Source organism: Pocillopora verrucosa, chromosome 2, assembly GCF_036669915.1.
Source record: "Pocillopora verrucosa isolate sample1 chromosome 2, ASM3666991v2, whole genome shotgun sequence".
Taxonomy (NCBI): domain Eukaryota; kingdom Metazoa; phylum Cnidaria; class Anthozoa; order Scleractinia; family Pocilloporidae; genus Pocillopora; species Pocillopora verrucosa.
Genome location: NC_089313.1, coordinates 11,710,811 through 11,734,687, shown reverse-complemented (window position 1 = coordinate 11,734,687; position 23,877 = coordinate 11,710,811). Strand labels below are relative to the sequence as shown.

At 38.0% G+C, this 23,877-nt stretch overlaps 3 protein-coding genes across 3 annotated transcripts; all 3 read right to left on the bottom strand.

Annotated features, from left to right (window-relative positions):
* Positions 1-635: 635 nt before the first annotated feature.
* On the bottom strand, positions 636-3,596 carry LOC131795200 (uncharacterized). The gene is made up of 2 exons (XM_059112774.2): positions 2,804-3,596; positions 636-1,518 (listed from the first exon to the last, which is right to left on the bottom strand). The coding sequence occupies exons 1-2, from the start codon at positions 2,926-2,928 to the stop codon at positions 1,005-1,007; spliced, it is 639 nt and encodes a 212-aa protein (XP_058968757.2). The 5' UTR covers positions 2,929-3,596; the 3' UTR covers positions 636-1,004.
* Positions 3,597-4,286: 690 nt separating this feature from the next.
* LOC131795198 (BSD domain-containing protein 1-like) lies at positions 4,287-13,117 on the bottom strand. The gene is made up of 12 exons (XM_059112770.2): positions 13,064-13,117; positions 12,908-12,974; positions 11,567-11,683; positions 11,032-11,080; positions 10,716-10,834; positions 10,553-10,607; positions 9,390-9,505; positions 8,768-8,836; positions 7,942-8,023; positions 6,308-6,862; positions 5,441-5,661; positions 4,287-4,794 (listed from the first exon to the last, which is right to left on the bottom strand). The coding sequence occupies exons 1-12, from the start codon at positions 13,111-13,113 to the stop codon at positions 4,768-4,770; spliced, it is 1,527 nt and encodes a 508-aa protein (XP_058968753.2). The 5' UTR covers positions 13,114-13,117; the 3' UTR covers positions 4,287-4,767.
* Positions 13,118-14,601: 1,484 nt separating this feature from the next.
* On the bottom strand, positions 14,602-23,368 carry LOC131795196 (counting factor associated protein D). Its single transcript, XM_059112768.2, has 10 exons — positions 23,111-23,368; positions 21,773-21,991; positions 21,244-21,419; positions 20,461-20,701; positions 19,210-19,678; positions 18,177-18,382; positions 17,653-17,744; positions 16,831-16,992; positions 16,370-16,559; positions 14,602-16,044 (listed from the first exon to the last, which is right to left on the bottom strand). Exons 1-10 carry the CDS (start codon positions 23,202-23,204, stop codon positions 15,860-15,862), a joined length of 2,034 nt encoding a protein of 677 aa, XP_058968751.2. The 5' UTR covers positions 23,205-23,368; the 3' UTR covers positions 14,602-15,859.
* Between the last annotated feature and the right edge of the window lie 509 nt (positions 23,369-23,877).

The following is a 23,877-nucleotide window of genomic DNA, read 5'->3' as shown; positions in this document are numbered from 1 at the left end:
ATCAGTCATGCATGATACAATGATGTTTATAACATAGCTGGTAAATTTGTCTGATCAAATTCAATTACACAAGCGTGCTTCATATTCCTATTGTGCACGCTCATGACGTCAGCAAATGAATCCCTCAAGAAAAAAAAATTTTCCATCGGGTTGAAAAATTTATAAAACAATTGGTTCATACGTCATCTGTGCATTCATTGAGATATGAAGCACACGGGAAGTTTGGAGAGCACTCAAGAAGCTAGAGTTGCTCAAGGCTAGGCCTCAAGCAACTCTTACGCATCTTTCATGCTCTCCAAACTTCCCACGTTCTTCATATCTTGATGAACGCATGCTGACCTATGAACCAATTGTTAAGTGACTTTGAAGTTGAATATTGGATAAATATTATCATACCTCACATACATGCAGTTATTATATTTAACATAAACAGTCAGTGTGGTCACACCTGAAATTATAAATTTTGTCAAATTGTTTTCAGTTGATCAAATGTTGGATGCTTTTTTCTTTTTTACAATATATTACATTTTCAGGGAATTAAAGGAATTCCTTTAAAACTTAAAAGTGTTGGGAGGTAATGTTATGATTACACCAAAGAGTATTACACCAAACATGTTTATTTCATGAAAGAACACCTGAAATATATTGATTGTTTCTCTCTCTCTTTTTTTTTTTTTTTAAAAAACTCATCAGGGAAGTTTATTCAGCTAATAATCAGTTATATATATATATTTATTCCCCTTGGAAATAATCCACAGCCTTTAACCACAGCCTAAACCAAATAACTGTGCTACTAATTAACTTTTATTAAATAACCTCAACAAATTAAAGATGAAAGTTGACAGAAAAATCTCCTTCAGAAAAGTCTACTGAGGAGACTTATTTACAAGAATCAAAGGGCAAAATCTTAAAGATCATGAGAAAAGACCCTATTCACATGAGAATATTCACGTTGCCTGTCATAGGAGCAAAGACTTTCAATATTATACTATTTCATGTAATAACTATGTGTACATCATTTCAGCCATGGCTGACATAGGTTTTGGAAAATATAGCAACTGATCAAAATATGCAGCCAACTCTTCAGGCGTTGTGTCATCGAAGTTCACCCCTGCCGCTCTTTGAACATTTGCACCCTGAAATCTTCTGTGTTGTCTGCTGCAGTCAACTGCAACCATTTCCCTTGTTTGAAAAGACTTTGGTACAACTTTTCCTTCCTTACTTGCATTCCATAAACTCTTTGCCAAAAGAGATTTGTTATATTCAAGTTCACTGTCACTATGTGATTCTCTTTGATCTTCTTGACATCTTTTCTCCCTTAGGCTAAGGCTAGCTTTACGCCTTCTTCGTCTAAAACCACAAGCTCGTTGTTTCTTGTAAACATTAGAGAAAGCTTGCTGATTCTTGTAAACAAATGTTGGTTCCCTGAGGATCTTTCTCACATTCTGTATGCTGTCAATGTTTCTGCTTCTCAAACTACCGGGAACTCCAAGCCAGGTCTTCCTACGAAGTCTTTTACTATGGTAGAAAATGAACAGTTAGAGTGAGAAACAATAACAGCTCCCTTTATGAAAAAACACACACAACTTTCCATGCATTATATTGTATTACATGTGAGGAAAGCCAGTAGAATGCATGCACAAACACACACATAACAAAAAAGCATACAAAGATATTGAAAGACAATGCTTTACACTTCTATTTATTAACTGTTGACAATAATGAAAGTAGAATCATCCTGAATAACAAGAGAAAATTTACAGTGGAACCACAGCAGTTTGTGAATCACAAAGTGTGCATATTGTCTTCTAAATAAGGTAGGCAAATCCCACTTTTCCATTTCAATAGCTGATCTTCCCTGGACATGAGGGATTTTAGGGTGCAAATAAAGGCAAATAATTGGGAAAACACTGATAATCCATTAAATATACCATGTTGATTTAGGCTATTGCTTGTAAAAGTATGTTTATAGTTGGTAAATTTACTACAGAGCCCAACAAGTATGCAATTAAGATATTAAACTTGATTATCATGATCATACTTCAGTATGTTGAGGTGCTCTGAACGGGCAGTTAAATGCTATCTGGTTCAAAGAACAAAGTCCTACATATGAAGACTGACCACAGAAAAACGATAGCACAGCATAAATTGAAATTGAACATTCACGATTCTCTTTGGTCAATCTCACAATATAAGGTTCGATACTATTTACTTTTTCTTTTAAGCTTCTAGGAAGAAACACAACATGGGAAAATTTTGATGAAAACCGAAAGAAACATTCCAAGAAAACTGAAATGCAGACAATTTCGATTTTCGCACCCGCGAACAAGAATGTCTGAAGTCATTTGTAGAACGCTGCTTGCAGCACTTTTTTAATTACTACCAGAAAATTGAAGCATATAATTGAGGCCTTAAGACGAGAGCTTAAATCCTGATGATACTTTGGGTAGTTATAATGTCCTTAAACTCTGCCTAAGGTTTCTTAGTTCAAGGGGAATAATATTGTTTTGTCATTTCATTAGTTCAGAAAATACTTGCTGATTCACATGCTCACGCGTTGGAATATTGCGTGTCTGATCGAACTGACGTTTCTGAGACAGAATATTTTCAAAAATTATTGATGCAGATAATTCCATTTATTCCTCTGAAAAGATATTGTACCATATCAAAAAAAAGAAAAGAAAAAAACATTTGATTTATCGTCAACAAGACCTAGTTTCTCCGTCAATATCGGTTCCTGTTTAACTCCCTTACAAAAGGTGAATTTTACGAAGAAAACAAGAAGTATGCAGTAGCTACTTACGGTCCACTATCTACTCTGAGTTTCATGAAAATCGCTTGAAGATCTTTTTCTGGGCCCTTCGCCTTCTTTTCCTTAATCTGTGATTCTTTTTCACTAGCGTCATTTTGACATTCGCAGTCCGCCATGTTGTGTTTTGTTGGCAAGCACGTTTCTCTTAATGACGTTATCCTCTCAATAAACGACTGACAGGGGAGGGACGAGTAGGCTTCGCACCATTCTTGGATTCATTCCAAGACCTCCTCTCTTATCGTCTTCGATGATCTTTACTTTTTTATTGCTTTTCTGTCTCATATAAGGGACAAAATTTGTGAAGGCTACCCTTCTTCGCGGTTCTCGAGCCCTCTGCGTTTTGCAGTGAATATCTTTTGTCGCGTAGTGAAGAAGCCTAATTTTTATTTCATTGGTAAACAAGGCGTGGTCACTAAGCTAGATAGGGAAGTAGTTCAGCAAAGTTTAGCAGTAACCAGGAAGATAAGTACTTCCCTGATCAAGGAAGTGGTCTGCCATACACAATCTCATTAATTACAGAGAAAGTATCGTTCACAACTTCTAGCTTTCCGTTTCTCTTCGCTTGTTTCATTTGAGCCGATCGCGCCGTTTAGGCTGTTCGTCGAAAGTTTGCCATGATCATCAGCCATTTGCAATGCAAGTAGTTGAACGGCAAGTCTTTCAATAGCCCTGTGTACGGACGGGCTGACATTCAGCATTCTACGGTATGATTCTTGCTCTGATGCTTATGTTGTGCGTGGACAACAGCCTTAAATTGTGCAGTGGCGTCAAGAACGAGGAGTCCTCCCTATACTCCAATATTTGGTTTCAATTTACCCGACCTCCTTTCGTAGAGGCGTAAAATAAAACATAAATCAACCATGAAGCACTGACAAGGGAGGGGACGAACACAACGCTACCAAACATATACAATCACATTAAGAACTTTTAAAGACTATTGTTACACTTAGAAAAATCCTTCGAGATTTAGTTTTATCCATCGTGGACATATACCAAGCAGGACGCCGTTAGGCATTTGTATTTTCATCTTTGCTGAAGAAGGCAACAGTAGAGGCCGAAACATCCAGAACAATATATTCAGTTTAGCCAGTGTCAACTTTTTTTTATTATTTTTACCAAAAGAAAAAAAAAAACAGACAAACCATGAAGCACATCATGATGGAAAGTAACCATGTCCAGCAGATGGTCGCTGTGGTATGGGAGTGAAACTGTACGTGCCGCATCTCCTCGAATAAGCGCCTGGCGCTTAGTTAAAACTTCGGCTGAAAGGAGGAGCGCTTATTAGGAGGAGGGCGCTTAATCGAGGGGGGTGCTCTTTGATAAAGTAAGGAGGGAAAGGGAAGGGGAAGGGGAAGGGGAAGGGGAAGGGGAAGGGGCAGGGGAAGGGGAAGGGGAAGGGGCCTTGGGGAGCCTATTCGGAAAGGGGCGCTTATTCGAGGATATACAGTATATGTTGACAGTAAACCATAAAAAGTCAACGGGGAACGCTAGGACACTTGTTCCATTTATGACACAGCACTTATTAGAACTGTCTTGCAGTAAATACATTTTAATCTTGATTTCTCTGATAACCTAATCTTCTTGACCGAAATAACACGAAATTTGTTTGCAGTTATGTTTCTCAAATTCTTATCCACTTCCCCCGAAAAAAAATAGAACATAAAAATAGAAAACAGCTTAGAGGAGTAAGCGTAGCAAACCTTGTTACAATATCCGCGTAAAAAAAAAACGCCTTCTTTAAAGTCCCCAGGTAGATTAGGTATGTTTGCATGTCTTAATGAGAAGTACTTGCTTAAGAATTTTAGTTTCTGTGTTTCTCTTAATATAATATATTTGAAAACATCTTACAAAATATCAGAATAGTAAACTTGCTCCTCCTAGTAGTCGGGCCAAGTTTCCCTTGTTTTTTCTCTACATTTGTCTTTTTGTTTCGTTTTGTTTTTTTGGTTCCTCGGCTAGTCCCAGTTCTCCCAGTCATCATCCTGTGAACACAAATGTGAAAAAAAAATTAGCCTAAACGTTGACAGCCTCGGCCATTCAGAATTTAGAGGCAGAAAAAAAAACACACACACACCAAAATTAGCTAAAACGTTAGCAGCCTCGGCCATTCAGAACTTAGAGGCAGAAAAAAAAAACACACACACACATCAAAAGTAAAATCAGGCAAACTTCCTTGAAAGCCGGCGCAAAAACGCGAGTGACGAAATAACGAATCGGTTAAGTTTGAAAACTGATTGGTTGAGGGTGGCGCGAGTTTTCTGACACAAATTCCAAAGCACCAAATTTCTTTCGAAACCACTGAAAATTGTTCTGTGATCGAACTATCTTGCATAACATGTCTTCCTCCCCAATGAGAAATAAAAACCAAAAAAAAAAGCGTTTTCCAACAAACTGGAGTTGTTCAAAATGTAAACTGGGTAAAAGCCTAGTTGAGGTAATCTTTTATGTGGGTCTCTTCTTGAGCCGAAATAAGAAAACTTACTCCCATAATGAATAACCTTTTTCTTCACAATGGTAAACATTTCAAATATTCTCTGCACATAAATGAGGAAACGCCTGAGAAAATCAATAGTGGTATTGTTTTTTTTTTTTAAATTTTATAAGACCTATTTTAAACCATTGACTCACATCAAGATCCGCAGCACCATCATCAGCAGCAGTTTGTTTCTTATTAGCCATACTTTCCATTATTCTTTTGACTTCCTCTTCGGACATCTCCTCGTTAAAATCCAAATCATCATCGCCATCGTCCCAATCCACATCTTTGTCATCCACATTGGGCACCAGTACCCCACTGCCAGAGGAGATGGAGCTCTTCCCAGACCCGGCTCCAGTTTCTTTGGTATCAGCTGAGAAGAGAAAAGAATACCTTAGACCGGTCAAATTCTACAACCACAATATTTCAAACGTCTGACTCTGAAAAGCTGGTTTACTAAGTTAAAACTGATTCCTCTCCCCTCTCAAAAGATATCAACAGCATATTGAAAAGATCAACGAACCAAACTAAACGGTCTACAGCTGTACCTTTACCGCTAGAAAAAAGAGAAAAACAGACCAGTCACAACTAAGGAACACTTCCCAAGTCCAAATGCGTCATAATAAGCAATCAATTTCCAACTGATCAAATGAATCTGATTAAGACTGAAGCAATATTTGTTGAACTGAGTAACCCGGACAATCATACTTTAAGATCACCTGAGGAGAGTTTTGAAACTGCCTTTCTATCTTTCCATTTTTCCAAGACTTTATCTTAATTTTCACACTTTTTCAAAAATTATGCAGAAAAATTTCCACACTTTTCCATGAGCACAAAGCAATGTCAAGGAAAAAATGGGCAGTTGCTCTCGACCTTTTTCAATCTCAACGCTTGTTAAACGTGAGCACCGTATCCCCAAGGCAGTGTAATGTAAAAATGGGTGACATGACATGGAATTAATTCTTGAATCAAAACAGTGCCTTTTCCTATGATCATAAGTAACAGGTTATTACATGTACCTCCTTTATCTCCATCAGTCTTAAGGTCTTCATAACTAATTTTTGACCACGAACTGTCACCAGAGCCGCTGCTGTTATCACGTTTGTGTAAAGTTGTTTGACGCGCATCATCAGCTGTTTTGCCGTTTGCTATACCTTCAGGCTGTGCTCCTGACGGCTCTGAAGAAGCCAGTTCGTGTTGATCGTTAGATATATCTTGATTATTTGGTTGAGTTGGTTCAGTCTGTTCAGTTTTTTGTGAAGGTACTTCCTCTGATTTGTGAATAGCAATTTCTTGTGGCCTTTGTTTAACCTCCAGCCCTAAACTTTTCTCTTCACTCAGTTTCTCACTTCGAGGCGAGGACGTGGTAACAGTTCCCTCTTGTTCCTCCGCTACAGCACCAGACAGGTTCATTTTCTCTTTACTATTAGCTGTGATTTCACCGGACTTCTCAGCCTTCGCAGGTTCTTGTGTCACATTTCTTAAAGGATTTTCATCAGGGAGGGGGTCTCTGTTGCGTTCAGGTTTAGTTGTGGGTTGAATTTCCACTGGGGGCTCATCTAAATCCCACAAATCTAAAAAGAAATAAAACTGTAATCTGAGATGAGAAACAACATTTTCCAAGATGGAGTTAGTAATATTGGGGCGCACGTTGTGGAGTGGGGCTTGAATACGGTGGGTGGGGTGGGTAGACAGTATCTGCCTTCCCCTACCCCTCCTACTCCCCCATCCTCATACAAGTTAGCTGACGTAAAAACCGCAGATAAGCCGCTTCTTTTTTTTCCAAAAATCATCGCCAAAAATTGGAGGTGCGGCTTATCTACGACTAAGCTTCGAATGTTCCACGCACGTTCTTGTTGTAATGCAAAAATCTATGGAAAAACTGTGTTGAATGAAGAAATTCCTGTCAACAAATACCAGAAAAAGATCAATCATATGTCAAAGTTGGTAGAAACGATGTTCATTTTATTAAAGTGGTAAAATTGTGGGTAAGACTTTGAAGTATTTTCCGTTGCAATGTTAATAGTGAGTTTATGTGCGATGAACACTGGATGAAGAAGACTTCTTAAGACTCGACTTTGGATTTCTTTTGATTTCTTCCAAAAAACTTTTTTTTCCAAAATTTTAGCTGTTAAATTCAGGGTGCGGCTTATCTACGGGTGCGGCTTATCTGCGGGTTTTTGGTAACTGAAATTTTTAAGAAACCTATAAAAATAATCTAGAGAAAACTTAACAATAAAATTCACTGACCTTATCTCAAGTGCAAAACAGTGTACATAATATATTTTGTAAGCAATCATGTTTCTGGTGTTTACTACACACATGAACACAAAATGAACAAAAGTTCAGCATGTGAAAAGCCCAGAAATACTCTATCTCACCAGTTTGAGAACAAACACAAACATATCAGCTTGGTATTCTGGTTTCAAGGTGAGAGCTCAATTAGCCTAAGTCAAGAAAGTCTCAAGAACCAAATTACAACAACAAATGCTTTGATAATTGCTTTGATAATTGCTTTGATAATTGCTTCAAAACCAAATTGATGTGTTTGATTTCAGTTACGCAGAATGAAAACAATCACTATAAGAAATGAAAGGTGTAGGTGTGGCTAAAACTTAAAATACAAACAAGGAAAAATAAATTGATAAAATACCTTCATCTTCATCTCCCCAACCTAGATCCTCATCATCTGCTTGGTTTGCCCTTGCAACAAGTGCAGCTCTCTTCTTTTCTTCCTGATAAACAATAAATAAATTATTTTGACAGGTACAGTAATGGAATTTCTCCTTATACCGGTAACATTGATACATTTCATATCAAAAAGGTCTTGAGAAGAAAGGAACATGTAAACAAAGGGATATTGTTTGAGACAACACCAAAATACTTAGAGCTAAACATTATACAACATCCATAACAGACAGAGTTGTAAATTGATCTCTGGACATTGATGGTAAAAGGGTTAAACCTTTACACAAGAACATCAAAGTGTTCTTTAAACATTTCCTAAGGTGCTGACAAGGAGAATTTGTTTAACAATCAAGAGCTTCTCTAATGGGTGATCATTTCCTTTATTCTCATAACCTTCATGTTTGATTCAGGGCTGATATTGTAGGGAGAAATTAAATGTTGGTCACTCTTAGGGGTTACAGGGTGTAAGACAATGCATGTTTCTGGTGTTGACAGCACACAAAAGCATTGAATACAAGAGCTTTCGCGTGTGAAAAACCCAGACAAAATCTATCTCACCATTTTGAGAACAAGCAAGCATAAAAGCTTGCCATTCCAGTTTCAAGGTGAGACCTTGTAAAGAAATTAGTCAGAGAATTCACCAGCCAGTGACAATTTTTAATGCACAAAACCAGTTTCCAATCCAGTACAAGTTTGGATGTCTTATTTCATAAAACCAAAGCAATGTTACATGAGTTGCATAACACTTCTATTAAGTAACATATTCCCACTTCAAATAGTAAGAACCATACCTGCTGAAGTTGATGTACTTTGTAGAAATACCTTTGCCAAAAAAGAACATGAGTGACAGCACTTGGCACCTGGAGAGGAAGAAAATTTTCAATAGGAAATTGAACTCTGAGAGGATAGAACAAATTTCTCCTGATGATTGTTTGGGTATAAAGGTTGTAGTGAGGAAATCAATGCTTTTTTTAAGGTTTTGATAGTATTTGTATTGGTTTAGTATGCAAGAAACTTAACTTGTTGTTTAGACTTAATTGACTTTTAACATGTTAAAAGCAATATTTTTATCTGGCATGTCCAAGTGTCTCCCAATCCCAAGGTACCATTCCCATTTTGTTCACTAGCAAAACCTGAATATTGTGTACATCATTCCACTAATGACAGGAGTTACATAACTCCAATTTCATCCATTTCTATTAATGAACCCATAAAATCAGTCCTCCATCTTCCATTAGATAGAAAGTCGTTTACCAATTTATCTATTTGTTTGCCAATCTTTTTCTGCCCTAAATTTATTGTTAATTTGATTACTCATTTATTTATTTATTTGTTTATTTATTTGATCAATTATTGCTTTGTTTATTCATCATTTACATTTTCAGGATCTCAATTTAAAAAAATCTCACATACCAACTTAGCATACAGTGCCCTGATCTCTGGGACATTGACCAGCAGCTCAGAGATTTCTCCTTTGTGTTCATCAGGGTCAAATGTTTTACACCATTCTTCAAACATCCCTAAATGACCTGATGAAATAATAATGTAATTTTTTCAACTTCACATTTATGTAAATCAAGATTTTAAAGAAGGTTTGGAGTCTCCAATGACTGTAGGTTTGAAAGAAAATCAAGCAAAGAAACCCTACAACTAGTTGTAAAATAAAAAATAAAAAAATTGATTAAAATTCAATTAATCTAGATAGCAGTCCATTTTCCTCGGCTCAGTAGGTAGAGCATCCAACCATGCAAAAGCAGTCACAACTGAAGTTCCAATCCTGGTACAGGGAACTCATAATTTTTAAAGTTTCTTGTGATTTTTTGTTTGTATTTTGTGTTTTGTTTTCCATTTTAAAGCTTGCTAATATTGTGACTAAAATGTTTTTTTCAACTATGAACATTTTCCCAAATAGCTTTAGTTCTACTGTGTTAGTAATTAAAAGAGAATGTTAAAAATAAATTAGGTTCTTTCAAAATTTAAAGGATTCAGAACAAAAGCTGAACCATTTCATTTACTACCTGGCATATGTCTGTGTTCTTTTATATAGCTGGCTGAGCCCGAGGGCAATATGAAGTGAATCCTGTGTTCTGATTAGCTACCCAAGTGAACAAGATGGGCATATCTTGCCCACCTAGGACTTTATCCCAAGCAACAAAAAAGTGCATTGGGCAGACTCACAAAGTGCGTTACTTTTGGAAAATATTGTTGATGAAGTTGCAAAAAGCAGCAGAAGGCAGTCAAGTGCTACAAACACAGTTGGCTTTCATTCCTAGCTCTTGAAATAAACAAGCCATTCTTGATTGTTATTACAGCAAAATCTTTTGCTATATAATAAATCCTTCATTGACCAATCTCTTTTTGCATTTTTGTGGATCCCCCCCCATGGTCCCAGGCCATAAAAAAGGCAAAAAAGAACTCAGCCAATATCCACCCATATTAACTTCATGCTTGGTCAATAACACATATGTTTCTACAGAGGTTGACCAGATTCTATGAAATACTCTTCTTACCAAATTTCTTTACTGAACAGGAAGGTTGCAAGAAAAACAATTATATCTTTTCTCTCTGGTACATACCATTTGGTTCTGAGCAAAATGTAGCTGGGTCTGTTTGAATTTCATGAAGGCGTGCCTTTGAAATAAAATGACAACAATGAGCTGAAAAAAATGAAATTTGACATGTACAGCATAATGAATTTGCTCATAGAGGATAATTATTTCAATTGCAAACTTGCTCTACCTGCTTTTTGTCGAAAACTGGCTCAGGACCATCAGATGTGACTGCTGCTGCTGCAGTGGCAACATGAGAGATGTTGTCTCTCAAGCTGGTAGACAGGGATCCAAGAAATTTGGACACACCTGAAGGGTGAGTGAATTGAAATCAGTGTTTTGGCAATCATACTAACCGGTGATCTATGTTATGTTAACAAATGCTACAAAATAACTGAGATGTTCTCCTTGGTTATGGGTGTGTTTGGTTTAAAGGATGTAAACACAGAAAAATTCCTGTAATACTTTAAAAGTGCAGTGACATAGTTATTTTTTTAAATTTATACCTTGTTTTAAACGAGCTGAAGTGCCATCTTGTTCTTCCTCTTCATCTACCTGGTCATCAAGTATGAAAAGAAGACATAAAAGAACCATTCTGAGTTATTTATGTGTGTGTTTGCCTACTATTTTGAATAACTCACTCCTGAGTAAGTTCATCAGGAAAGCTCCCTTCTTGAGAAAAGTATTTAATACTCAATCATTCACAATGGAGACATCTTTTAGTTTTCCTGGATAGAACAATTGTGAGATCCAACCACATTTAGAATACTCATCCAATTAGATTTCAAAACAATACTATCACAAATGTGGATTGTACATCCTCCAGGTTCACACCACTACGTCAAGAGAGCCACTGTTTCAGAGGCTATAAATAGTGAAATTGTATACCCTGTTTAAGTTTCAAGATCTGAAAAACTATACTCAGTTTGGGGACACAAGGCTCTTTCAGCTAGATAACAGAATTCCTCCCTCCCCCCTCTTGCACTGACCAGTACATTAGATGAAATGGACATTAGAGTTTTTTAATTAATATGCTAGTACCTTGAGACTTTCTTTAACAGCATTAGCTGTATCAGCCACCACAGCTGATGTGTCTTGCTGAACAGTGCTGACAAACTCAGCAAGATCTTGTTTCACCATCGTCATAGCCTCTGCAGACTGTTAAAGAAAAACAAAGAGCTTTTCAATCAATAGCTTTCATTTTCAAGATTAAATCATTGTTTGAACATATCAGCTTTCTAGGTTAGAATTGAGAGCCCATTAAAAAGGACTTTGTGAAAATAAAATTAATCCTCATAAGGGTTAGGCGTGGGGGGAAGGAGGGGATGGAAGGGAAGGTGATTATGCATTTACAAATCCTATGTCAGAAGATCCAACATTACTTTTATTCAAATTGGTATCCATACTATTGAAAAGCTGGTACAAATTCCATGACTGTGTGTATTTATGTATGTTTTTCTTTATTATGTAGCTTATGGAGCAGCCCTCTACCTTTTCCTTTAGCTATGGCATGAAAAGGTGGTGGAAGGGGGGTCATGGAAAGGGTTGTGGAGAGGGTCGTGCAATGGCAAATAGGGAAAAAAAAAAAGATTAGAGAACAGAGGGGCACCCTCAAGTCCTTAGCATAAACTATCGTTTTTCCTGCTTGGCCAAAGGGAAATGTAAAGGTCTATGCTATACAGTTATGCTGACTCCCATTCCAATGAAACAATCTATAGTCAACTCTTCCAAACAAGAAAAATAGGCCTTCTGACTGGGGGTGCAGATACCCAAACCACACAATTTTATCAAAACATGCAAAACTTTGCATATATTTAATGCTTCCAATTTAAAAAAAACATACATGAATCAAACTCCATTTGTGTAATGATTTCTTTTACTACTATTTCCTATGCAAGCATGATTCAGAATATTTTTCAAATCAGTGAATTCACCATGCGTTTTAGTAGGAGTCGGGGCGGGGGCAAAAATCTACTATCCACAAGCTTTTGAAAGACCAAATCTGCCAATCTGCACACATTATTATCCTCCTCATTTCACGTGGATTTCTCTCACTGGGTCTCTATGTCGGGCTATTAAGTAGATGCTTTCCTTAAACATCTCATGGTCAAACCATTTCTCACAACAGCAACCACCTCAAATGTTACTACTCTTAAATCGCCAATATACATCTTCAATATGTTAAACTCAATTCAGCCATTGTGAACACATCCACAGAGGAATTTAAGTTTTCATTAATTCAATTTTGATGTAGTTGAAAGCTCTGATTATGGAAGATAGATAACTCTTTAAAATTTCACCTTTAAGAGGCGAATACACAGATAAATTGTTCCAATTTCGACAAAAAACGTCACAAACAAATTTAATACGACACGCACGTACCTTGTTTCGAACAGTAGATAATAATTCTGTGGCAGAGCTCCATGTTCCCCACCAGCTAGACCCACCACTGTGGAAAAAAAAAGAGAGTACAGTAAAGTTATTTACTTGAAGTATGAAATAATCAGGTTTAAATGTCTGATATTTCCATCTTGTTACCTTTCCTCTGCCATGTTTATGCTATTTTGCGAATATGACGTGAACGTCATGAAGACCACGGTTACAAAGCTATCGATTGGTACTTCATTTAAGACTGAAGACAATTTTATCCGCAGCAACTGAGCGCTTGGACATAATAGCATAATAACATAAAGCATAATGTTGCAAGACTGAACAATGCAATGTTACCCAGGAAAGTAAATACTATATAATAACTGGCACGGGAAATAATTTGGCACATAATATGGTAAGCCATGGTAGGCTATAGTGGGCCAAGGAATTTTTCAATAAAATCGCGGGCGGGGCCATTCAGGACAGAGGATAATTTTTTATTGTTTTTCAATGGGTTCCTGGCTGTTTAACATCAATAGAACAAACACATTCATGTTTTTTTTAAATTAGTTTTCTTTAAAAACATAATTTTCATTAACTTTCCCATTTCAAACGAAGATGAACAAAATCAAATGGCGAATTCTCGCAAACCTTCTCTACCAAGAGAAATATTTTTGGACTACGTGTTTTCTTTTGCTATACATGTGTGAACAAGAAACACAGAATTACTGAGGCATTGTTCCCTGACCTTCAGATGTTCCTCAGGTAACTCGTATAAACGCAGTTTTCGTGATCAAATGTAACTTGTACAAGAGTTGTTGAACTCCTCGTTCTTCAGTGCGCATGTACCCGTCCCTTCTCCATTGAAAACCTAAGTTTTAAACATAATTGCATTATGTTTGTTAACAACATCTTTCTCTATGATCTGGATGCTAATTCAATGAAAGTTAAATTATCTCGTAAAGATTTGATACATGAAATTCTCTTAAAAAACCAGTAGTAGTCAATTTCATTCTATGCGCTAACGCCAACGTCCTACACAGTTAACAATAAACATTGATAAGTATTATGCATGGAAAATGTTTTGTATTCGTGATAAAGGGTCGTAGCATCAAACTCACTCCTCTGCAGACTTGGATAGTGTCTCACTTTCCTGTCCTTCAGTCGGTTCATATAAAGATAAAGGCTCTGGAAAACTTCTCGTTCAACAGCACATTTTGCTTCCTTCAGGAATAAAGGCGACATGTTTGGCACTAAATAATTGTTTATGATAAAACTATGTGTTCATCCAGGTAGTAAAGATTACTGTTGCTAAAATTTTCCAAGGCGAGACATCTGTCATGTCTGTGACATTATTTTTTGTAGTAAGACAAAAATTCCTTAGGAAAACTTTTACTGATAGGATTTCTCCTTTTTATAAATACAGACAAGGAATTTCTAGAAGCTCAACCGAGAAGCACTCCTTGTGGGAGAAACAGAAAAGATGCTAAAAAACGTATCTTGAAGATTAAAAAAACAAGACTATGACAAGCCATGGCGCAGAGCGCTCTGCGATCATAAGGAAGAACATCACTCGGGCATTTGGATTGGCGGGAACAGAGCCCGTAAATACCCCAAAAATGTGACAATGTGCAACATTTCATACAAAGTTTAATTCAATATTTATTTTTTAGGTTTATTACTTCATATAAGTGGTGTATTAACGGTACATTCCCAATTAATTCAGGCCCCTCAATTGTGCGGCCAGTTAGTTTCTGTATATACATGGAGTACAAAAAAAATATGTAAACAATGATTACAAAAGCTATGCTTTAGAAACAGTTCATGTTAATAATAGTAAAGCTTACTTTATGGCATTTACTTTACAAAACACATCTGAAAGTGAAAGCGAAAATAAAAGACAGAATGTGCATTTCCCAATGTAGCGCTGAACAGCTTGCCCACATAAACGAATGTAGCGGATTTTGAAAAAAAAAAGCTTTACAGGCCAGTTATACAAGTATTTTGGAAATTGTGAACTATACAAATGTTAGACGACTTCTATGAATATAGAGCGACCTGAAGCTACAACGAATGTCGTAAGACTTCGTAACAAATCCAGTTAAACTGCGTCTCGTGAAAAATAAGACTACTTTATGAATTTAGCTTAGGTGATTCGGCCCTGTAGTACGAATGTAGTACGACTAAGCTACGAATTTAATACGACTAAGCTACGAATGAAGTATGACTATGCCACGAACAGTGCAAGCCCTACGGCGGTGCAACCGCTCAACGAATGCAAAACGTTCAATTTACTTAACGATGCAGCTATACCGAGTTTTCGATACAGCTTATTGGAAAATTTCTGGTCCTCGAATTTAGAATACGCTTCGAAGGCGATCCGAAATATTACCCGCTCGGCAGCTGCGAGGGTCTTACTGGGGTTAACCGTTAGCCCTTAAACGGCCAAACAAAATTAGCGCTTAGGCGTAAATTTGACAAATTTTGATCGTTAGTCGTAAAAAAAATTCACCGTAAAAATTTTTCCATTCAACAATGTGTCAATTTGTGTCATTTGGGTTAACCGTTAGTCATAAAATAGGCAAAGCTTTAATCGTTAGCTGTTCAAGCCATTGAGACCCTCGGCTTCGGCAGGTGCTTCAAAACAAAAAACAAAAAATTACGGTTGTGTTCATAAGAGATATGAAAAATTATCAGCTTTGAGTATAAGTGCTAAAATTTGCTAGGGAACCTGTCATTTTTATCGCCTGGGGGGGACGATTTTTTTTTGGGGGGGGGGGAATCGCCACATAACTGCCAGTGAGGGAGGGGGGTATCATAACAATATTACAGAACCTTCAGGGGGATCAGGCAAATTTTATCATGACATGACCAAAATCCTCCGCCCTCCCCTCCCCTAAGAGACAATAATGACCAGTCCCCCCTTAGCTACGTTTACTCATGCTGAACACCTATTCCTCAAGTTTAATCTTCTCTGATCTTGACCACGACAGCCTTTTGCAGCACACCACAATTGTCGTTTTTCATGGCTATCTTGATATATCCCTCATCTCCCCAAGCTTTTGACCAAGAATTCTTAATCAGCCAATAAGGTTCACCCTTTTCCACTCCATATCCGACAGCTAAGGCCGCGTGATCCAATGCATGAGCTGAGAACGAGGAGAAAAAGAAACTCATTAAATTGAAAGAGCACCTAGCTGGTGTGAGCCACTTAAATTGGCTTGCTTGAATCGTAACATCAGTATAAATATTCTCTATACTCTTCTCCACACACCTCCTAAAGTGCTGACTAGGAGTTTTTCTCAAACAATCAAGAAGTTTTAGTTGGTGATCATTTCCTTTATTCTTGTGACCTTAATGTTTCATTCAGGGGTCATATTGTAAGGAGAAATTAGATGCTAGTCACTCTTAGGAATGAAAGGGTTGGAGAACCTCCACGCAGCCTACAAATCAAAGTACGAATAAGTTACTCACTGCAGTCTGGGTCATAATAAATTCCTGATCCGTAGAATTTAAAAGTCTTTGGCTGAGTGTTGATAAGGATACTGACAGGACCATAAATGGCGATGGCCTGCTTCAGCTCGTGCTTATTCCCTTTGGTGATGTTCATGTAAAAATCCAGCTTAGCCCCTGTTGTCGTATTTTTAAAGTGGCAGAAACCCTCCTGTTATGGTGAAAAAGAGTAATTATTTACCCTTGAATGAATACGCGAATTCGTGAGGCTAAATTGTTACAAGCAGGAGAGGGAGGGGTGGTTCTGGGTGGAACCTCTCCGCTCATCTTCTTCTGTAAAAAAAGTACTTTCATTTGGTGGATGAGAGCAACAGGCGTAATCCTTATTTCAGTAAAACGACGTCAGGACAGTTTGAATGTTAACAGTGAGGGTGGGAAATCATTATACACTTAAAACTGTTTCTGAAGTTTCTTGTCTTTACCTGAGCCAAATATTTTCCATAGCTCTCTTCAGTAGCCAGTCCACCGTGTTTGATGACCCACTGCATCGCTCGATGTGGATATCCTCCCTTACAGCCTCGGTTACCAAACCCCCACGAACAGTCTATAAGTTGTTGTTCAGACAGGTTTAGGAGGGTACCAGTCTGCGAAGTCAGAATTGAAATACAAACATGTACGTGTGTGATTTTAAAGATGTTTTCACCGTTGGAATTGGAAGATTTATCGCTTATTCAACTTAAAAAAACATACAACTTTGGCCAAACAGGGTTAGGACGTGCTCCTTCTCTTAAAACTTTTTATTACATCTCTCAGTTAGAACGTGCGCTATGACTGATCAGTGTAGCAAGCTGTATTTCACTGTACAGCCCACTAAATTTAAAAGCTTGTTTGAATTGAAATTTTCCCCTCTATTTAAACCAGACATAAAATCAATATCTTACTAATCACGTTTTCTCGGTTCGTCCTGTAAGTTACGGAACCTCGTTTTTTTCGCTCGGATTTGGGGACCGCACATAAATCCCAGCGGAAAAAAATCGGTCTGTATAACTTACAGGACGAACCTTGAACTCAGTTTATAAGAAATGCCCCATACAACACTTTAAATTTCATGAGCACCTCAAATTTGTACCCTTTCTGCTTCTTATCCGATGGAAAAGCTCAGAAATTGATACAAAAGTAGAAACAAACCGCGGTAGAATCCTGTTAGTCTGACGAGCGCCATGTTCTCAAGGGACAGAGCTAACTGTCTACGGCACCAGCAGCAATTAACATTAAAGCGCTGTGTCATCTTTTAGTTGACAAACCTTAATATAGTAGGCTCCCTCCATGGCACCAGTAACAGAATATGCATAACAAGAGCCACAAATTCCTTGACTTCTTACAGGATTTACCGCACCTGGAGAAATAGTAAAATATTTTCTTATAGAGCTCATTGACTGGGCTCTACGGTCTGACTATGTAAACAAAGTTTGGTCGTTGTTGAACAAAACTGCGTCCTAAACTATCTTCAGTTTAGCCGAACCTTTTCTCAGCCATTTTTTGTGAACAGTGTCAGGAGGGCCGAAAGCTGACGGTGGAAAGAACAATTTTTCTAATTAAACCGATCCACTAATAGGGAAAACCTAAGGCCTACTGCATGATTGCTTAAAACCATGGTTTCGGTTAGACCTCCTGAAAAGAACTAAGTTCATTCAAAAGTTACCCCAGACTCGCTCATTTGCTTATTTTTAAAAGGAAGGGTTTTGCTTCTCGAAATAAGTTTTGGTGACTTTTGGCGACTACTCAGGATGTTTGTTTTCGTTTATTATAAGAGTTTTTTTCTACTCACCCGATTTTGCCCAATCAACTGTATCAGGTAGGGTTTTGACATTGGTACCCTCCGGTATTTCAAATCTCTTTCCGCCATTCAGTGCATCAGGTTCGCTTTCCATCAATATTCCTTTTTTTTGTCTTATCTCTTCCTCAGTCATGTCGGCCATATGATTTGCCTTGAGTCTATAGCCTAGGTTTTGGCGGTTTCTGGACTTGATAAACCTGTTGATCGAGTTGATGAAGATCAGGAGATTGGAATTTTCTGTTTACATGTCACATGGTAGTTAAAGAGCTTCATGAAGGTTAAGTTAAACGTATGTGGCAGTTCGTTTCAAGGCCATCAAGGAATTCGAAAGAAATACACACCCCATTGTAATATTTTATTTTTTGGTTTGAAAGTTTTTTGTCAGTGAAGAAATTGGGTGATTGATTAGTTGCTAATCTGAAAATTTGTCAGCTTGTTCTCACTTCTCGCACATATCGAAAACGCTCAGACCGTGGCTGTGTAAAAGCCTCAAAAAGATGTTGTACTTCGTATCACTATAAACTCCCACTGTATCCGTGTCTGTTTCAATTATTACCAATACAAGGACTCTACAGAAGTTCGCACCAATAACAATGGCACACTCTTCAGATACATCCTGAAAGTTTCAGAAGATAACTTTTCTTTTCCTTTACCTGGTCTACTTGAACTAGGTCTGGCTGATGTAAACGGGAGACAAAGTCTTCTCACGCAAATAAATTTGTCGAGTTTTGCACGTTGCCGCGCGTTTTCATGGCGATGGAATGATCAACTAATTTCAGTTCAATATTCTCTTCAATACCCGGTACTCAACACTCCTGTATATTTTGCACTCGTTCTGTGTTAACAGAGGAAAAAAAAAGGCTGAATGGTCCTATCCCGCGGCAGAGGCAGCTCTGTCAGATCTCAGAATTAACGACCTAACGAGACGGTCCGACGGGCCAATCGCGGGAGTTAATGATCAAAAAAGTCGAACAAGATCGTAAATGAAGATAAAGAAGTTATTAGTTGTCATGCCGACCCCTACCTCAAGTTATGTCTGTAGATGTCTTTCCTCGACTCGTGCTCCCGCTTTGAGATATAATTCTTCTTATATCTCGCCTTGAAAGATTTAAATAAAGCATTAACTACGTCTTCATAGTGTCGCATGATATCTTTATAACCAGACTTCTGGTCCACATTTTTGAACGCGCCTGTACTCTTGGGAGCCGGTGATGGTCGAGTCTGCTCCTCGTCCTTGAGAGACTGCTGGAGGTTTGAGGTGGGTGTCGTGGGCTCAAACATGTCTCTATTAACCGTCGGCATTTTGTTCAAGGAGTCTAGGAGATACTGCAAAGGATCTGTCTTGGTGCGAGAGGGAGTGGTGACAAAATTTGACGGATGGGACAGTGTATACGGAGAGCCTGAGGTACTGTGAGGCATGAATTCCACTATAGGATTGATCTCACCAAGCGACTTCTCCAGTTTCTCGTGAGAAAAATCGAAGCATTGGAGATCTGTGTAAGTGATTAAAATCATGAAAAACTTGGTCTTTCTCAAAGTAATTGTCTCGTAAGGAACGCATATTGATACAGTGAGTGAAATGAGCTAATCATAACGCTGAGAAAATATCACTTCTTAGTTTAGACAAACACAAAATTAGCCAAAACGGCAATGAAAAGTCTTGCAACAGGTTTAACATACATCCAGGTAAAAACTTTCAACCTTTGAGACCAAAGGACTGAGTGTGTCCAAGATAAGGACTCGTAGTGAGATCAAGTGATCATACTGGTGAAAAGGAGAAGGTGGGATGGTGTAGAGCAAACATCTTGGAAACTAACGGAACGATTTAACCAAGTTTAGAAACAGAGCAATTTTCAACGATTGATTTTGCTTGCTTCGCTCTGTGATTGGTCCAGAAAAATCGCGCCAATTTCTCAACCAATCAGATGCAAAACTAAAATTGGTCGCCTGCGTTTTCCCGCGCTTTAGGAAATTTGGTTGTTTTATTGTGAGTTCTCATTGGCCCTGAAAAGTATTTTTCTTGCTACTGATTGGCCGTTCTGATTACTGTGCTTTTGGTCGTTAACGATACACAATCGAAAAGCAACCCTAATATTTAAAATAAGAAGAAACGCATGAAATTTGTAGAGAGATTTACTCGTTAGTATCCGATCTTCGGAGTTAGAATCCGATAGAGTTAATTTCCTTTCCCTGCTGAACAGTGATCAGGGAAACACAGAGACACAAAAGTCACCTCATATAAGCTATTTTGGCTGCAACACAATTAACACCATACCTGTTGGTATATCAAACACTGAATAGTTGAATTTCCAAGCTTCAAACTCGTGATAATCGAGGATATAATGATCATAGTATGAGGCTAGTAGCGTATCATATCCCATCATCTCGTACCGGAGCGGTTTTAATGGACGGGTTTTAGTTGTGTATAATGTATATGTGTTGACCTTGTCGTAAATTGTGAACGAGTGTTCCCATTTTGCACACTCTGCACCATTTAATTCAGCGGTACCGGAGTACTATAAAAATATAATGTCAATAATGATAGTTATTATAAGAAAGAGTAGTGTACAGTTACTACGCAAAGAAAGATAAAATAATGTCATATGACCCTACCACCAAAGGAACTGATATAAGCTAGGATAAGGTTGGCCAATTGCCTTTTGTGATGTACACCAAATAAAAAAAAAAGAAAAAAAAAAGGGCAAACAAAAAAAGGAGAAAGCCAGGTACGAATCGATCGGCATACAAAAACCACCCTCTGGTAACATGCCCATCAAACATTTTTTCAAACTTCCTAAAGAGTATCAGATGTTGTTTAGGAATTTCAAGCGATTCCAATAATCTAAAAAAAACTGTAGGCTTATGCTATATGCTAATTAATTTGAATATAGCTTTTCTCCTTCTCTTTATGTTTCGTTCATTACAACGCTACTGCATTTAGGTGTAGGTATATCAACTCGCTTTCGGCTCGTGATTCACAAACTTTTTTTCGTGTTCTCGCATCATCCCACTCAGGTTATTACGCCGGTAAATCCAAAGAATTAACGAATGGCCTTACCTTAAAATATGAAGGCGCTGGTATAATATTTTGAGCTTTTATTGGAAATTTCTTTGTCCCTCGCCTGTGCATACATCCCGTGAACGTTTTATGTTTCACTTCAGAGTATTCCGGAACTATTTTGCATGCAAACCCGTGCCTACCCAGATCTCCGCGCTGAAATGTTCTGTCCATGCCTGAAAGGAAACACAGAAAATCAAACGTGTTGTTAAGACTGAAAGCTCGAAAGGAAAACCACTTGCAGCAGTGAGAGATTCCAACGAAAGCCCCATATCAAGTACACTTGCACAATTTTTCTGATGTAGCCACGCATACATGGCTTACATATTGCCTTATAGATAAGCACAATGCATGACAAATATAAGCAAGTGCTAACCTAACCCCCCCCCCCCCCCCTGCTCGATCTTTACTGTTCATAAAATTAAGGGCAAAGGTTTTAACTTTAATAGAGAAGACGGAAAGTACGAAAAATTTAGTTGGTCCAGTCGATGACGTAGTCGTAAAAAATTGTAGATAAAATATATCATACCATTATAATAATCAATTCTGCTCATCTTTTTCGAATTGGAGTACCAGGCCTCAAAAGGTTCCACGATGTCTCCATAAGGAAGTGATAGCACACCTTTAGTGTGGTAATTATCCGGGAACTGTAAAATCTCTTCTACTGTAAACACGTGACGCGTCATGCGCTGTCTAAGAGGAGTGCCTTGGTTTTCATGATCTTGGTTTGAGACGTAATAAACAATTCCTGTGTCGAGAATTCAAAGCACACATACGTTACTGGTTTTGTTAAAGTTGTCGGAACTGAAACATTAGCCTCAAACAGGGCTGTGGTACTTCTGCGGTAATCAAAACAGACAAATTTGTTTTAATCAAAATATTTATTTGGAGCTTAAACGCTCAAAGACCCTTTAAAACCCCACGCCAAGCTTGACTAGACTCCAGTCCTATATCGGTGACGATGGACGTAATTTTGAATCAATGTCAGTATCTGAGCAACTGTTCGTCTACCCCTCTCCTAACCAAACATAAACCTAACTTCTTATCAGTTGACTGTTGTTGGGGAAGGGGAGGGGTAGGTGCGCAGATGCTCAGATACTGACATTGATCCGTTCTAGTTGACGGTTTCCGAAGCTGTCAATAAAATATCGATGGTATAATGGAACGTCTGAGAAACGGATACCTTTGAGACCAGAAAAAAAAAAAGCGACTTAGCGTGGAAGTGAGGAAAAAGTAAGGTTTTAAATTATGTGGAGCCATTTGATGGTATGTAAGTACGAAAAGTTTCTGTCAGGGTGGATTCATCTGCATGGAAAGCGAATGCAAGGCCTGAGATGTAAAGCAATTCAACAAAGACATATTTGCTTGACAAGCTTCGGCCTAAGTGCTGCGGAATCAGCGTGCACTATAAGGTTCATCCATCGACTGTTAATAAGTTCTTTTTTAACCAGTTGGAAGGAAAAGCTGTATTATGCTTTTTGTGTGTGTATTTAATGGTTCTCAGTTGGTGAGTCGTATTCGCGGTACTCTGTCGGCTTAATGGCGAATCTGAGTTTTCAATTGGACACGCGATCAAAATGGGAATTAAGTGCGTAATGACGAAAATCAATAAACGATTAAAAGTAAACGGTGCACAAAAAAAGAAAATTTTTAACGAATTATGTTGAAAAATAGAATAAGGTAAAGTTTAAAGGAGACTAAACAAAGTAAGTGCTCGAAAGTCACCCATAAAATACTGTTCGTACATAGACAATTTACATTCTGTTGTCTAAAAGTGACAGCATTTTTGCCCCAGGGAGTAATACCTACCGTAAACACTTAAAACCGATCTCTGAAAAAATCAAATTGATAACAAACTAGCACTTACCAGCTCCAACAAGGAAGAGCAACAATAATACACGTCTGCGCAAACTTCGGGTTCTATTTGCAGTTGTCTTGAACCACAACGGCACCTTCACCATGCATAAACTTGTCAACCGAAGATCGACTCAAAGACCACAGTCCTCGCATCGGAACACCAATCCTTGACCGTGGGTCGCTCAAAGATTCCTGTCTAGATCAGAATTTCTCGATTTTTCAGGAAAAAATGTCCGTGAATCTCAACCTTGATCATTATCCTCGTATGCGTTTGCTTTCCCTAAGGTGTGGCTCTTCTCAGATCATTTGTGTGGGAGTAATTTTGGTGCAGTGACCATGAGTTTGGCGCCATGATCACGAACCTTTTCAGACTCTGACGAAATGTTTAACCGCGCTTTACTCAGGTGGCAAAACTATATGTAACCTGTTAGGTTCCAGGCAACCGCGGCAGACTCTCCATCAACTTCTACTTTTAAGGTTATTAAAATCACGAATAAGCGATGAAAAAAAGAACATATTACGACTTCAACTTAAGCTAAAAATATCAGATGTGCTACATTTCATTTGAGAGTTCTCCAAGAATATTTCCAGTACTTTCTCAGTGTAAGGTCTTGCGTTCTCAATTGACCCAATTGATGAAATACACCGTAGCTTACCACCTGTTTGTTGAGTAGCAGGTGCCGGGCTCCTTGAACTTTACTGAACAAACAATTTCTCCCAACTTCTCTCTACACAGTATTTGGCAGTATGGAAGTAAGAATTTAACGATGATCAACT

Bases quoted from the DNA above. Each gene is read 5' to 3' on its own strand.
- LOC131795200 (XM_059112774.2), bottom strand. From the start codon at position 2,928: ATGGCGGACTGCGAATGTCAAAATGACGCTAGTGAAAAAGAATCACAG. The intron at 1,519-2,803 runs GTAAGTAGCTAC...TTTCTACCATAG, and splicing joins CTCAGAGTAGATAGTGGACC to TAAAAGACTTCGTAGGAAGA.
- LOC131795196 (XM_059112768.2), bottom strand. From the start codon at position 23,204: ATGGTGAAGGTGCCGTTGTGGTTCAAGACAACTGCAAATAGAACCCGA. The intron at 21,992-23,110 runs GTAAGTGCTAGT...TTCTCGACACAG, and splicing joins GCTCTTCCTTGTTGGAGCTG to GAATTGTTTATTACGTCTCA. The intron at 17,745-18,176 runs GTGAGTAGAAAA...CTATTTCTCCAG, and splicing joins AGTTGATTGGGCAAAATCGG to GTGCGGTAAATCCTGTAAGA.
- LOC131795198 (XM_059112770.2), bottom strand. From the start codon at position 13,113: ATGACGTTCACGTCATATTCGCAAAATAGCATAAACATGGCAGAGGAA. The intron at 9,506-10,552 runs GTATGTACCAGA...TTATTTCATCAG, and splicing joins ATTTTGCTCAGAACCAAATG to GTCATTTAGGGATGTTTGAA. The intron at 8,837-9,389 runs GTATGTGAGATT...CTTCCTCTCCAG, and splicing joins GGGCACTGTATGCTAAGTTG to GTGCCAAGTGCTGTCACTCA.